At 51.7% G+C, this 13,315-nt stretch overlaps 1 protein-coding gene across 4 annotated transcripts in view; it reads left to right on the forward strand.

Moving 5' to 3' along the window:
* Nucleotides 1-13,315, forward strand: part of PAX2 (paired box 2) — a 76,310-nt gene that overhangs the window by 34,609 nt on the left and 28,386 nt on the right. For 2 of the 4 annotated variants that reach the window (XM_021699751.1, XM_021699752.1), the window contains exon 6: nucleotides 3,877-3,945. The exons of the other annotated variants lie outside the window; for them this stretch is intronic. In XM_021699751.1, coding sequence (XP_021555426.1) covers nucleotides 3,877-3,945 — 69 coding nt within the window. The remainder of the gene's footprint in view (nucleotides 1-3,876; nucleotides 3,946-13,315) is intronic. 4 annotated transcript variants of the gene reach the window in all.

Below are 13,315 nucleotides of genomic sequence, written 5' to 3' on the forward strand. Positions count from 1 at the left end.
GTGGCCACCCAGGGTCAGGCCCAGCCGGCCCAGAACAGAGTGCTCTCCTCCTTGCAATTGATCACATTCATTGTTTCAAGTCAATTCAATTCAGTGAACCTTTCCTGTGCATCAGCTGCAAGAAAGGCTTGAAGACCCCAAAGCAGAACAAGATATGATTCTTGTCCTTAAGGAGCTTATAGTCTAGTGGGGCGTGTAAATCATGTGAGCCCAGAGAGCAGAAAGGCCCATCAGATAGCTGTGTTGTGATGGAGGTCTGGGCTGCAGGCCACGGGAACTCAGAGTCAGGAGGGAGTAGCCTGGCAGAAAGGGCTGCATTTCGAGGAGGGGCCTGAAGGATGGGTCAGGGGCATGTTCAAGGACAATGGCAGTGTGAAATTCTACCTGTTAGACTGAGCCTTGTGACCAGAGGGTGCTGTGGTGGGGAAGACGCAGGCGTGCTCTGGCAGGGCTGAAGGGGCAAGAGGGAAGGGCCGGAAGGGAAGGCGAAGTACATTGGTTAGGGCCACAGGAGATCAGGCCAAGACCGGAGCTTATAAGGAGTCTGGACTTTTTTCTGCAGGCATGAGTAGCCACTGAAAGTGTCTGAGCAGGAAGGGAGAAGAGCAGGGCTGGGTTTGGGAAGACCATCCTCCAGCAGGCTGACCATGATGGCAGTGGGGAGACATCTCAGGAAGCAATTGGCATCTTCTAGGTGAGGGGTCATGGGGGCTCTCAGTTTCCTCTTACTGCTTAAACACTTACCTCCTGGGCCTAGCCAGGGGACAAGGAGGATCCGAGGCCCTCCTTCTTTTGGGGGGGATGGTTCTCTTGCCTTGACTCTGGCTTTCCCTGACCAATCGCAGACCAGAGGGAGCTAGCCTTTCCCTGGTGGAGGCCAGCACCTGTGAGCGAAGCCAGTTCTCCCTGACCTGCCCCCCATCACACCCCGGGCCGCCACACACACTTGACCTGTCTGATCCAGGTGGAAGGGAGAGGAAAAGAGAGAGCAAAGGCAGACCTTTCACAGCCCTGCTCCCCTCCCCCATCCTGGGTGCCTCCAAGCAGCCAGGCCCAGTTTGCATTCGGGAGCAGCTCGGATGATTAAGAATAGGAGAGATAATTATGTGTCAAGATGATGTAGCCCAAGTCTGCAGTCGGGCCAAGCTAGCACAACACCTGGCAGGCCGTTGCAGGAGGCAGCCCCAGGCGTGGGCTCCACACACCCAGGTGTGTCCTTCAGATACTGGGCCAGCACCGCAGGCTACGAGTGACTTGGGGCGCTGAGGGGCGCTGGGATGGGAACGGGGGTACATGTCAAGGGACTAGACCTCCAGGGGCGGAGGGGCACATCTCCCTCCAGGAGGACCCCGCCGCCCCTGCCAGGCTGGCCCCCCTTTGGCCCCACGCACTGTGGCATCTCTCTAGAAGTGCCATGCCCCGGGGGCAAGCTGTGAGCCTCTCTGTCCTCAAGGAAGCCGCTCCCGCTCCTGCCTCTGGGTACAGTTCGGCCTATTCTTCAGCTCTAACAATGTCACGGTGGTGGGCATTAGCGAGGACAATCACTGCAGCGTGTGCTGCCATTATTGGAGACAATCTCAGCAGTAGCTGCTGGCGTTCACAGTGCTAATACCCAGAGCATTACTGGCATTGGTGCTCGGAATATGGACAAGCGTTATTAGTATCTGCAGCAATCATATCTGTGGGGATATTAGTAAAGGGCCGATCAGCTGTGACTCTGGGGAAAAAGGGAACCGACAGTGACTGTGAGCCTGCCTGAGACGCCTTCTCACGCCCTGGCCGTCGGAAGTATGGAAAAATCCCCAGACTTTCCTTTGAGAAATGTGCTAGTCAAGACGCCTTGACACTGCCCACCTACCTGAGTCCAGAAACTCCCAGAATGAGACAGGGACCAGGGACAGATGAGGAAGCTATGTCATGAAGCATCCAGAAGACAGGCTGTCCGTCAGTCTGAGAAGGTAGCTCCCCAGTTAGTACCCTGCTAAGATCCTTACCTCTTTTTGGCTACAATTTTGGGTGAGTATGTCAGGGTCCCTTGAAGGGACACTGCTTCCCTGAATGCTGCGTGCCCTGCTTTATGTGGCTGGAAGATAGAGACTGTTGTATTTTTTCAGGCTGGAAAACCAGAGTCCTTTGCCTTCACCCAGTTGCTTTCGGCCATAGCCCAAAGCGCTGCTGTCCATGCGTGTTGTTGAAGCACAGAGCAATTACGTAACTTGTCCAAAAATCCAAATGAAGTCATATGGTATGAGTCTGTTGATCTGTGTGAGGGGAGGTGTGTTGGTATCATCCTTTGCCGTGTGGGATTGCAGGGGGCCGTGGTTTTGCGTTCCATTAATTAGGTGCACAATGAATTGTGCAGTTGAGAGGTGCCAAACCCGTGCAGGGGTGCATTTGCAGACAGGGCGGGTTGCAGGGAAGCAGCTCAGCCCTGTTGCTGCCTTTAATAGCTCCCTTCTGCTTCGGATGAAGCCGTAACCGGAAAAAGAGGCTTATTTCCTGAGTTAGTTTCCCTCCTCGACGTCCCCGAGTGTGTTCCTCAGGTTGGACATGGAGCAAATGAGGGGATTTGGCCGTGGCAATGAGCAGCACCCGCCCGGTCCAGGAGCCCTGGCTTTGGGCAAGGGGAGATTGCAGGACCCCCACCCAGCAAGAAGGAGGAGGAGGAGGCCGGGTGGAGGCCAGCAGGCAGTCCCTGGAGTGGCGTGGACGGGCAGTGTGGCTCAGTGGGGAAGGGTGTGGGCCCTGGAGTGAGGCACACCCAGGTTTGAATCCTGGTGGCTCGGGCAAATCACTTACCCTTCATCAGCTCAGTCTTCTCTGTAAAATGGAGACAGCATCAGCACTCACTTCAGGGGGACTGTGGAGAGGGCTACACAAAAGCACGGATATTGCCTTGAGCCAGCTCCATCTTGGAAGACAGGTCGTCGTGGGTCTGCGGGGGAGGACCTAATCGGCAGGTTTATGTTTGGGGGGGGAAGTGAAGTCATGTTAGAAGGAAACTTATTTGGGCTCAGGCTCCCTAATCTTGGTGCGGGAAGCTGATGCTGGGACAAGCTCACCGGGATGGGACCAGGGAGTGGGGGAAAGATGTCAGCCACCCATGTGTGATTGGGAGGACCTTTGTCCATCTCTGTGTGGTCATTTGCTCTATGGTTATCTGGGTGGGCCACGTGTCCTCTCTTAGCATCCAAAGGCATTTTAGATGTACGTAATTAAATCTAGGACCCCTTCTTTTCTAACATGGAGGCATCCCTCCCTCTATCCATTGCTGTGCATTTCTGCTCTCACATGTAAGTTTATTTATTTATCTAGGGAAATGTGTGTTTGTTGTTTTATGGACACCATGTAATTTTTTTATGTGGTTTAAGCAAATGTAGGTATGTGTGTTTTCTACCATTCTGAGATCTTTGGGTGAAAAGGGGCATGGAATGCCATGTACTGGGCAGGCATGCAGTCTTCTGGGTAGTGTATGTACTTGAATAGACGACCAGATGTGAGCAGGTGCGTGTCCACCAGTACTAGTGAGCGGGGAGAGCTGTAGGCCAGGCCTGAGGATGTTAAGGCTCCACGGTCCTGAGACACGGGTGTGCATATAGAGTTTTGCCCAAAGGGCCCAGTAGGCATCACCTTGCATTCTGTAGGCAAACACATGGGCTGTCCTGAGCCTGCCTCCAGGTTTACCTGGGGCCCAAGGCTGGGGAGATGGAGGCTGGGAGTCCTTACACCCTAAGGCTGTGTGGGAGTTGTGGCTCAGAAACCTCGAAGCCCTTTGAGGAGGAGCCTGGTCTCCCAATCTCAGGGTCTTGTCCCCAGTCTTCTACCTGCCTGTCTTTCGGGATCTCTCAGTGTCTGTCTGTCTCTTATTTGCTCTAGTCGAGGTATACACTGATCCTGCCCACATTAGAGGAGGTGGAGGTTTGCATCTGGTCTGGACTTTAAGAGGTATGGGGGCCAGAGGGAATATGGTGTGGGGGTCAGGGGAAAGAGCTGGGGCGGTGGCGGTTAGAGACAATTCGGAGAGTGGGCTCCTAAGAGCCAGGGAGCGGAAACGAGGAGGTGGGTCAGGCTTCCACTGGGAAACCAAGAGGCTAACAGAGTCTCAGGGCCTGGATCACTTCCGCCACGGGCCACTGCTGGGTTTGGGGGCTGAGGCCCCAGTGGCCTGGAGGGTCAGGCACTCAGTGGATGGGGGGCACTTTTTCCAGCCCTTGGAAAAACAAAGAACAGATCGGGTAGTAAAACAAAAGCAAAGGAGACCTGGAAGCACCTGACAGCCCTAATTCATCACGGCCCAAGTTTTTTCCTGTGTTCCCATTATATTTGTTTGTAAAAGTGGAAATCAATTTTGAAGGTAATTTTCTGGAAAGAATGGAAGGGAGGTGGGAGGGCCGGATAAGGCAGAGATGGTAAAAGGAAAAATTTAGGCCAGGCACAGCCCAGGGGCAGCTCTTGGCAAGGTGAAAGAAAATTGCATATTCAGTCTCCATCCATGAATCTCCCTCACTGCTGCCCGCCTCCTGCTTGAAAACAATGAAGGCTTTTTCCCAACGCTGGGCAGGGCCTCGGTATCAGCCTCACTTTAACTTCAGGGTCATTAATTCCCTGATTATTGAAGGAGAAGAGAGGGTTGCAGCATCGTCAATTTCAAAGGCACACCCCACCCCCATGTGATAGGGCCCTGGCTGGGCTGGGGTGGGGGGCAGCCGGGGTGAGGTGAGGTGTTGTTTCAGAAGAGCAAAGGGGTGGGGAGGGAGGAAATGGGGAGCCAACTGGACTGGGGGGAAGGAAGCCAGGAGGAGGGTGGAGGAAGGCAGTCATTACTGCATACCTCTGTTGTGTTGTTATTGCAAATTAAAAGTAGCATGTTCCACTCCACAGCTATCTTTGGGGAGGGAGGGGCACCGAGGGAGGTGGGGGATCTTATCATTGCTTCTTCAGCAGACCAGCCGTGGTGTCACCGTGTGAGGTGACATTTGAATTTACAATTCCGCTGAGAAAAGCCATTAATTCACAAATTAACATTTCTCCCTCTCCCTCTCTCTTTAACACTCTCTCCCTCTCTCACATGGATGTGCAAGCAATTGAAAAGACAAAGGAAATAGCCTTAAGGAAGAGACTTTACTGCTAGTCTGTCTGTGCTGAGATTGCTCCCCCTGCTTCCAGATAGATAAACCAATTACCTGAGCAGCCCTGCTCCTGGCCGCCCGCGCTCGCCTCCTCTTGTAGGCTGCCTCCGTGGCCGGATTACACCCGGTGTATCTCATTAATGTAAGCCAGGCGAGCCCTGGCCACCGGCCTCTCTTCCCCACTCTCTTCCTGGAGGGGCAGCGGGAGGAGTGCTGGTGTCAGAAAAGGCAGACAAGGAGGACACCCCCCCAAGAAGAGAGGCTCCCCCCAACCCCTCCGCCGCAGCCAGGCCCTGGGACTTCGGCGCACCCGCCATCCTGGAAGAGGCTGATGGGGGAAGCGGGAAGGCCGCAGGTGAGCGCTCCTTGCGAGGCTGGCGCAGGCGGAGGGCTTGAGAGGCAGAGGCAGGAGCCAGAGCCTGGCTCCCTCGGGCCCACTGCGCCGTTGTCTGTGGCCTTTTGGTCCAGATGCAGAGGGCGGCTTGCACGGGAAGAGCTTCGGGAAGTTTGGCGGAGTATACACCATGGTAGTGGGACAGGATTCAGCCCGAAGGAGGCGGGAGGGGTGCCGAGGAGTGTCCAGAAGACACCTCGAGGCTGCACCATGTTGCAGAGTCCTTAACCGAAACCCAGAGCGTGGGCACAGTTATGTCTGTGTACCTCCTCCTTCCTCCACACCTACGTGCCCAGCCAGCTGCTTCCCTTCGCAAAGGATACCACCCCCTACCGCCCCAGGAGCGTGGAGCCCAGGGTGGGGTGCTCTCAGAACCCTGGCATGAGCTTCCATCTGTGGGCAGGAAACCATAGAACCTCTTTTGGCTTTCGCTCTCCTCTAGGCCCTGGCCAGGCACTGTAAGAAAACATTATATTGGCAGAGGGAAGCTGAACGGAGTTCGAGTTTCTTTAAGGAGAGGTACTCTGTGGATTATGGCTGGAATGATATGATTTCACATGCCCGATACCACCCAGCCCAGGTCACATGAGGCAGGTTCTATGAAAGTCCAGAAACCAAATCTACATGAAGGTAGTCATCTGTCTGGACAAGTGCCTGAATTTAACTGTATCAACAAAGCTCAACTTACGTTCATTTTCCAACAAATCATCAAAACTTGGCTAATGTCCACTCCAGTCCAAGAAAGAGTTAAGGTTTAAAGGTCAGCACTCACTAAGATACCAAAAAAAAAAAAAAATCCACTTATGAACACACATTCATTGTTATGATTCTATCTTCCCAGTAACCTGGGAAATTAGACCGTTCGAACGAGAGGGGGGAGATTCTCTATCTTAGATGGATCACGTATTTTAGCCACATTTTCCGGGTACTATTGGCCATGAGCCTGTTGAACACTGACCATATCGTTATACAGAGGTGGGGGTAGGTTATGTCGATATTTTATTTGGCATCTGCACGCATGTGGGCTTACTTTTTTCTGGAAGTACCAGGGTTTAGCCTGTGTAGTTGACATAGGGGCCTGAATTTGTACATAAATCCCTGTGTTTACACCGGAGACTGGCAGCCAGACCACTAACCAGTGGCTTCCCGGCCAGTCCATGCTGTTGTGGAGAAAGAGTTGTATTTGGTTGTTTGAGGAAGTATGTTGAGATTTAGCACAAAAGAGACTTTCTTCATAAGGTGCCAGAATAGACAGGTTGACCCCTGCCCCCAGGAGAGAATGTACAGGTCTGCCGTGGAGGGGCTGCCTGCCTGTGTCCCTCCACCACTGGAAACTAGGGTGGGTACAGCACAGTATCCCAACTTTCCCAGCAAAGGCCTCAGGTCCTCCCCCCGCCCCCTGCGTCCGTGCACTCCTGTGCACGTGCATGCACACCCATCTTGTCAGAATCTGTCTTCACCTCCTAGTCTTCCACATGGCGACCCCCTTCTAGCCCTGCAGGTAGGCATCGTTCTCCTTCCTCCACCGGCAAGGGCACCAAGCGAGAAATCCGCTGCCTCAGCTCTGCCCTTCTCCCCCAAGTGCAGGCTATGGATGCAGGAGGGAGGAGCCAGGCCCTGCTGCTTCTGGGCTCCCCTCTCCAGGCGCTGCCTCCTCCTCAGGCCAAGGGGCAGCTGGGAAGGGCAGGGGCATGGGGGACACTTCAGAAAAAGGGTTTGGATGACAGGTAGGCCAGATTGCTGCCTGCCAGAGGAGTGGGTCTGAGCAGCCTCTCTGATCTTGCTGGCTGCCCACGAAGGAGCCCTGAGCTCAGGGCTTCCCTGCCTGCCTTCCTCGGGGCCTCCGTGGCCGCCAGGGCTCTCCGGGACCCTCCCCATTCTGCCCTGGGTGGGGGTGCAAAGGCAAGGAGGCTGGGGGGGAGGGCTGGGCCTGACTCTGGGGCTGGGAGACGGATCACGAGCCTCCAAGCCGAGTTGCAGCAGAGCCAGTAATTCAAACCATCCTGACCCTTCGGTGAACCTGAACCTGCTGACCTTGACAACACCAGACAGGGAGGCCTCACAAACCTCAACCTGCACCAAGGCCTCGCCTTCTCTCCCTCCCTTCCTTGGAGCCCCGGGCCCAGCCTCCAGGTGGCTCCTAATTTGGCTGTCCCCACCAAATGTCAGTATCCCCCCCTCCCTGAAGTGCCCGCCTGCCCCCATCTCAAAGCACCCTCTGTGCTCTGTCCCACCGGAGACAGTATGCGGGCATCTCACAGGGCCCCTCCAGGGCCAGGCCAAGGAATGCTCCTTTAAACAAGGCTTGTACACCTTGCCCATTCTCCTGCCTGAGCCTTCATCTCGCGCGCACACACACACACGCACGCACGCAGGTGCGCGCACATGAGGTCTGGGTGCACACAGGGCCAGGGATAAAATGTGACCAAGACAGAGCAGACAGAGGAGGGAAGAAAAGCCCGAGGAAAGCAGCCCCAGGAACCTGCATTAAAGTAAATGCAGTTTATGAAGTTTATGCTTTCCTCCTAGGGAGAGCTGGATTCCATCCAACAGCCTCTCAGAGCCTGGCAAAGAGCTCCTGAAGCAGAAAGTACGGGCAGGAGCTCAAGCAAGCCAGTGACAGAGGGAGGGATGCATGGACTCTCTCTCTCTCTCTCTCTCTCTCTCTCTCTTCCACGGGCTCACACAGATCTCCCTAGGCCCCCGGCCAACTGCAAAGTCTGGATGGAGGGGTGCAGACGGTGTGTTTGGTAGGAGTGACTCCAGGAGCTTCACTTCCCTTCCCTCTCGCCTGCTCAGCCCCCCATCTTCTTCTTTGGTGGTGTGGCCAACCCAGACACATGGGCAGTGTGCCTCCCCCCTGGGCAGATTGGTGGCGTGGCAAGCCAGACAGAGGGCAGCGAGGAGCCCTGGGGCAGCCAGCCTGTGGAAGCCACTCTGCGTGAGGGGCAGTGCGGACGGTCCTGGGGTGGTCGTTGGGAGGCCTACGTAGTAAAAGGGACCAGAATGTGGCCTCCCAGGAAGCTGCCTTTTTTCTGACTCTGGGATTCCTTTTCTCTGATATCATGGTCTAGGCCAACTGGATACCCTGTAGCTACTGAAGACAGCTGCTGGAGTCTCTTAAGGAGAAACAGAGACAGTATTTTTTTTTTTTTTTTCTGGGAATTCAAAGGAAATGAATGGTTGACAAGGTTAAGGATATGGGCGCTCTCAGAGGGCCTTATAAGCAAGGTGGGATATCTGCCCTTCTAGGGGTTCACGTGTGCATACACTAATATGTAAATGGGCCAGAATCCTTGACTTTGGAGGAAAGGGGAGTGTGGGGTTGGTGTGCCCCTTGCCCCTGTGCTCTGGTGACATGCCTCAGCTGGGGATGGGATGTGGGGAGGGGAAGTCTGTCTCCCTCCTCTCCCGGGGAACTTAGTGTCCCTGTTCAAGTTCCGCCAGGAGCTGGGACAGAGGAGGACAGCAGAGGTAGAATCATCTGAAGCCGGACAGTCGAGGGAAGAAGAGTCGAAGGGAAAGTGAAGGATGGGCAGAAATTGCTGATTGTGGAGGATGCTCTGGAAGCCAGGAGATGCCAGGCATGGAGGGAGACAGAAACTGGCCAAGGATGGCTTTCGCCCTTTCTCTCTCCTTTCTCTCTCCTTTCCCCCCCTCCTCCCCTCCCTCCCTCTCCTCATCCCTCCCCTCTTCCCGCCACACATCTTTATTGGTTCCGGTAATAGCGTTGATTTGCATGTCAGGCAAAGCCTTGCTCCACACACAAAAAGAAAACCCCAGCCTCGGCGGTGTGGCAGTGTCAGCTCTCGCTGTTGTTCGACAGTGTAAAATTAAATTAATAAAGCCCCCAACACAGGAAAACATAACAGGAAATTAATGGCCTTTACTGTCGCTCTGATGCAGTCATTTGCAACCCTGCTTTCCGCACCAAAGACTTCATAAATGCAAGCAGTTTCTCTAAACAAGCATACTTAGGGCGGCCTGGTATGTAATTTTTCGCCTTGCTTGTGTCCTTTGAGCTAACAAAGCCCCCTTCCCTCCTGGCTCCAGAGGGGTTTCTAACTGGTCCTGGCCCCAGCTGGAACCCAGCACCAGGCAGCAGGCCCCAGCCCCTCCCTGAGAGCCCACATAGGTTGGAAGGAAGTCTCCGTCCCGCACAGACAGATGCTCCTTCTTCCCCACCGGTGGTCGGTGGTCGGTGGTCCGTGGCCCCACCGGGGAGCCTGGAGCCCTAGCCTCTGCCAGGCGGCCAGCAGGAAGGCACGGCGCCTGCTCTCAAGTAGGAAAGTTGATCACTCTGGGGAATGAATTCACCCACACCCACCCAGGGCTCACTCCTCCCATTTCTCTGTGCAGTTCGATTCTCTCTCCACTACCTGTTTGCTCCCCTCCCATCATTGCCTCTGGTCTTCCCTTCCCTCCAGCTTCATCTCTACCTGCTCAACCCACTCCTACTTCATAGATGGGTCACATGCACTCACTCGGGCTGTGTGTTGGCCATGGGTACTCACGCCCTTCTTTGCTACAGGTAACTGGGGGGTTTGGGGAGGAGGGGGGACGAACTTTTTCAGAATGCGGAAAGTAACTGTCCTGGTATAATTCTCTGGAGTTCTAGGTCTCTCTTCTAATGTTTGGTGAGGAAGTATGAGGGCCCTAAATGATCATTCACGTCATGCCTCTGTCCTCGGGCAGATTTCCTATAAACCATTTCAGAGAGCTGAGAGTCTGTGGTTTTGCTTTGGTGTGTAAATAGTGGAATATTGAGAAAACTTACACTTATATCTTTGGAGAGCTTTCTATCAGTGTGGGCCCAAGTGCCCAATGTGTTGGGATGTACGAGAGGAACAAATAACCAGGACGTGGGTCTCCAGGCATTTATAATCTACTGGGGGAGACAAGACTATCACACATCAGAAAATAAGCTATTAATTAAATGCTGAACCACGTGGCTGACCATTCAATAGGAATCCAGGGAAGTGGCTAGAAGAGCGAGCAGGAGATGGGACTTGAGCCCCGGAGTAGCTAGGATGCAGAGAGACTGTCTCGAGAGCCCCCTCCCTGTGGAAGGAGACCAGTGGCTGGGCTAAGGGTGGTGACAAGGCCAAGTCTCCGATTCTTAAAGGTCATCTGGTCTTATCTGCCACTCACATAGAACTCTCCCTTCCTGCAGTGCTGCCTGACAGGACATAGGACATAGGACATACATGGACAGTTGTCACTGTTGGAAGCACTGCCTTGTACTGAGTCAGGGTAGTGTTGAGGGAAAAACCTTGGAATCCAAACGTCTGGATGTGGGGTCCATCTGCACTCCTTACTGGCTGTGGGACCTTTGGCTATTCACATGATCTCTCTGAATCTCAGGTTCCTCATCTTTAAAATAGAGACAACAATATTCACCACTTAAAGTGATGGTGAAGATCTCCCTTTGACGCCCTCTCTTCTCTCCGTCCCTTCCTCCCTCCTTTCCATTCATCCCGCGTGGCCCCCAGTGGATTTTAGTTTCTCACACGATGTGGTTCCTGCACTGGAGGAAGGTTTCCCACCATACTGGTTATCCATCTCTGAATTCATCCTTGACAGTTAAAGTCTCTCCTACGTGCACACTGAACTCTAGAGACAGTCTAGCCAATGCCAAGAACAGTAGACCCATTGCCAGTCTCCATCTGGAGATTCTGCATCCATAATGTAGCCTAAGATTACATTCGATTTTTTTTATCAGCTCTGTCAAACTCAAGATCATATTGAGTTCGTGGTCAACGAAAACCTCGAGATCTTTTTCACATCAATTGCTATCAAGCCAGGTCTACCCCACTGTGCACTTGTATAATTGATTTTTTTTTTTAACCTAAACATAGGGCATTCCATTTATCCCTGTTGAATTTCATCTTGTTGGTTTGGGCTCTTAATTCCACCTGATTAAGATCATAAGGATGTTTTCTGTAGCATCATCCCAGTAGGGTTTTTTACAAGAATTTGCCTTGGGGCGCCTGGGTGGCTCAGTCAGTTAAGCGTCTGCCTTCGGCTCAGGTCATGATCTCAGGGTCCTGGGGTTGAGCTCCATCCACATCGGTCTCTCTCTTTAGCGGGGAGTCTGCTTCTCCCTCCCCATCTCCCTCTGTGCTCTCTCTCTCTCAAATAAGTAAACACAATCTTAAAAAAAGGAATTATTTGCCTTTACAATAAAGGAGAGAGTGCCCACCAGTGGAAACCTCCCTCCTGGTTGCAGTAAACAAATGCTTTGGGTACTACTGAGCCCAGCAGCCATCAGCCACTTCACTTTTCTCCATCTTGTCCATAAAATTAGGAAGGGGGTTCTTTGTGAAATGTTAACATCCACAGCATTTCCTTAATCAATAAAAAATGCAACTTATGTTGATGAGCAGATTGAGTGCCTGCTATATATAAAACATGGAGGGACTGATTCACAAAAGTAAATAGAATACAGTTCTTGACTGCAAGAAGCTTCTAATCTAGTAGGGAGATAAATGTACACATCATTATACTAGCAGAATGTCATAGATGCTATGATCAAGGTATAAAGTGCTCTGATAAATGTTTTAAAAAGAGAGAGCGCGCAGTTGCTTCCAACAAGGGCAATTAAGGAGGTTTTGGTGGGGTTAGCGTTTGATCCGAGCATGGATAGCTAATTCATGTGCCACAATTTATATCAACATGTTCTCACCTGGGGCCCACAAATTAACTGTATAACAATTTCTTCTAAAAGATTTCCTGACCCTAGCATTAGATTTATTAGAGCATTATTTGCATAATCCCCCTTTTGCAGGGAAGATGGCATTGGGCTTTGTCACTCATTGCCTCACCCTTTTATTGTGACTTCTCAAGGATTATCAACAAAAAATTTAGGATCCTATCTACTTTCTCCTCCAGGGTCCTGGTAGATGAATTATCTGGGCCGGGGCAAGTTAAGTAAATTGGAATAGATATGAGTTACCTGCCTGGCCCCCTCCTGACCTGGGCAACTCCTGATGGTCCCATTTTGAAGATTCTTTTCTTTGATGGAGAAGACGAAGGCAAACTGAGGGAGAGAGGGTTGAGAGGTTCTGCCTTTTCTCCCTTTTTTTCTCAGTCTTACTCCCCTTCCCAAGTACTGAACCTAAACCTGCCTTCCTTTTTGTTCTTTCTTCAAACATAGCTACAAAGGCCCTTTTCTGTTGTCTCAGCTTGTTCTGAGCTTTTGTCTTCCTGACAGGTTCATGCTACTCTCATATCTATCCTTGGTTATGGTCCTCTCCTTCCATCTGTTGTGTGTCCTTTTTAAGAGAGGAAAAAATAACTTTTGTCTGATAATAAGTGTCATACATGCTCATTGGAAGATATAGTAAATTTTTTAAAAAATCACCCATAATCTCATCACTAAGAGATAATCACTGTTAGAATTTAGTATATTCTTTACAGTCTTTTTTTTCCTTCTGTGCATATATAATTTTTTATCAAAATTGGAATGATACTGTACATACAGCTTGTGTCTTGCTATTTTCACTTAACATTATATAGGACCATTTTCACATATCATTAAATATTCTTTGAAAACATGATTTTTTAATGGCTGCATAATCTTCCACTGTTCGGTGTACATGTCCTTTTAAAATCTAGGCTCATCATATTTTAAAGCTTATCCGTGTGCAACAACAATGATTTTCCTTAAATGTCCTTCTCTTTCAACCCCTCCCCCACTCCAGTCCTTTTTCTTTGTCAGGTTGATTATTTGAGCTTGTAGAGGTGGAATTTCATTTTTAGAGCACCCTGTCCTTACATAATTATACTCCCT

Source organism: Neomonachus schauinslandi, chromosome 6 (assembly GCF_002201575.2).
Source record: "Neomonachus schauinslandi chromosome 6, ASM220157v2, whole genome shotgun sequence".
Lineage (NCBI taxonomy): Eukaryota > Metazoa > Chordata > Mammalia > Carnivora > Phocidae > Neomonachus > Neomonachus schauinslandi.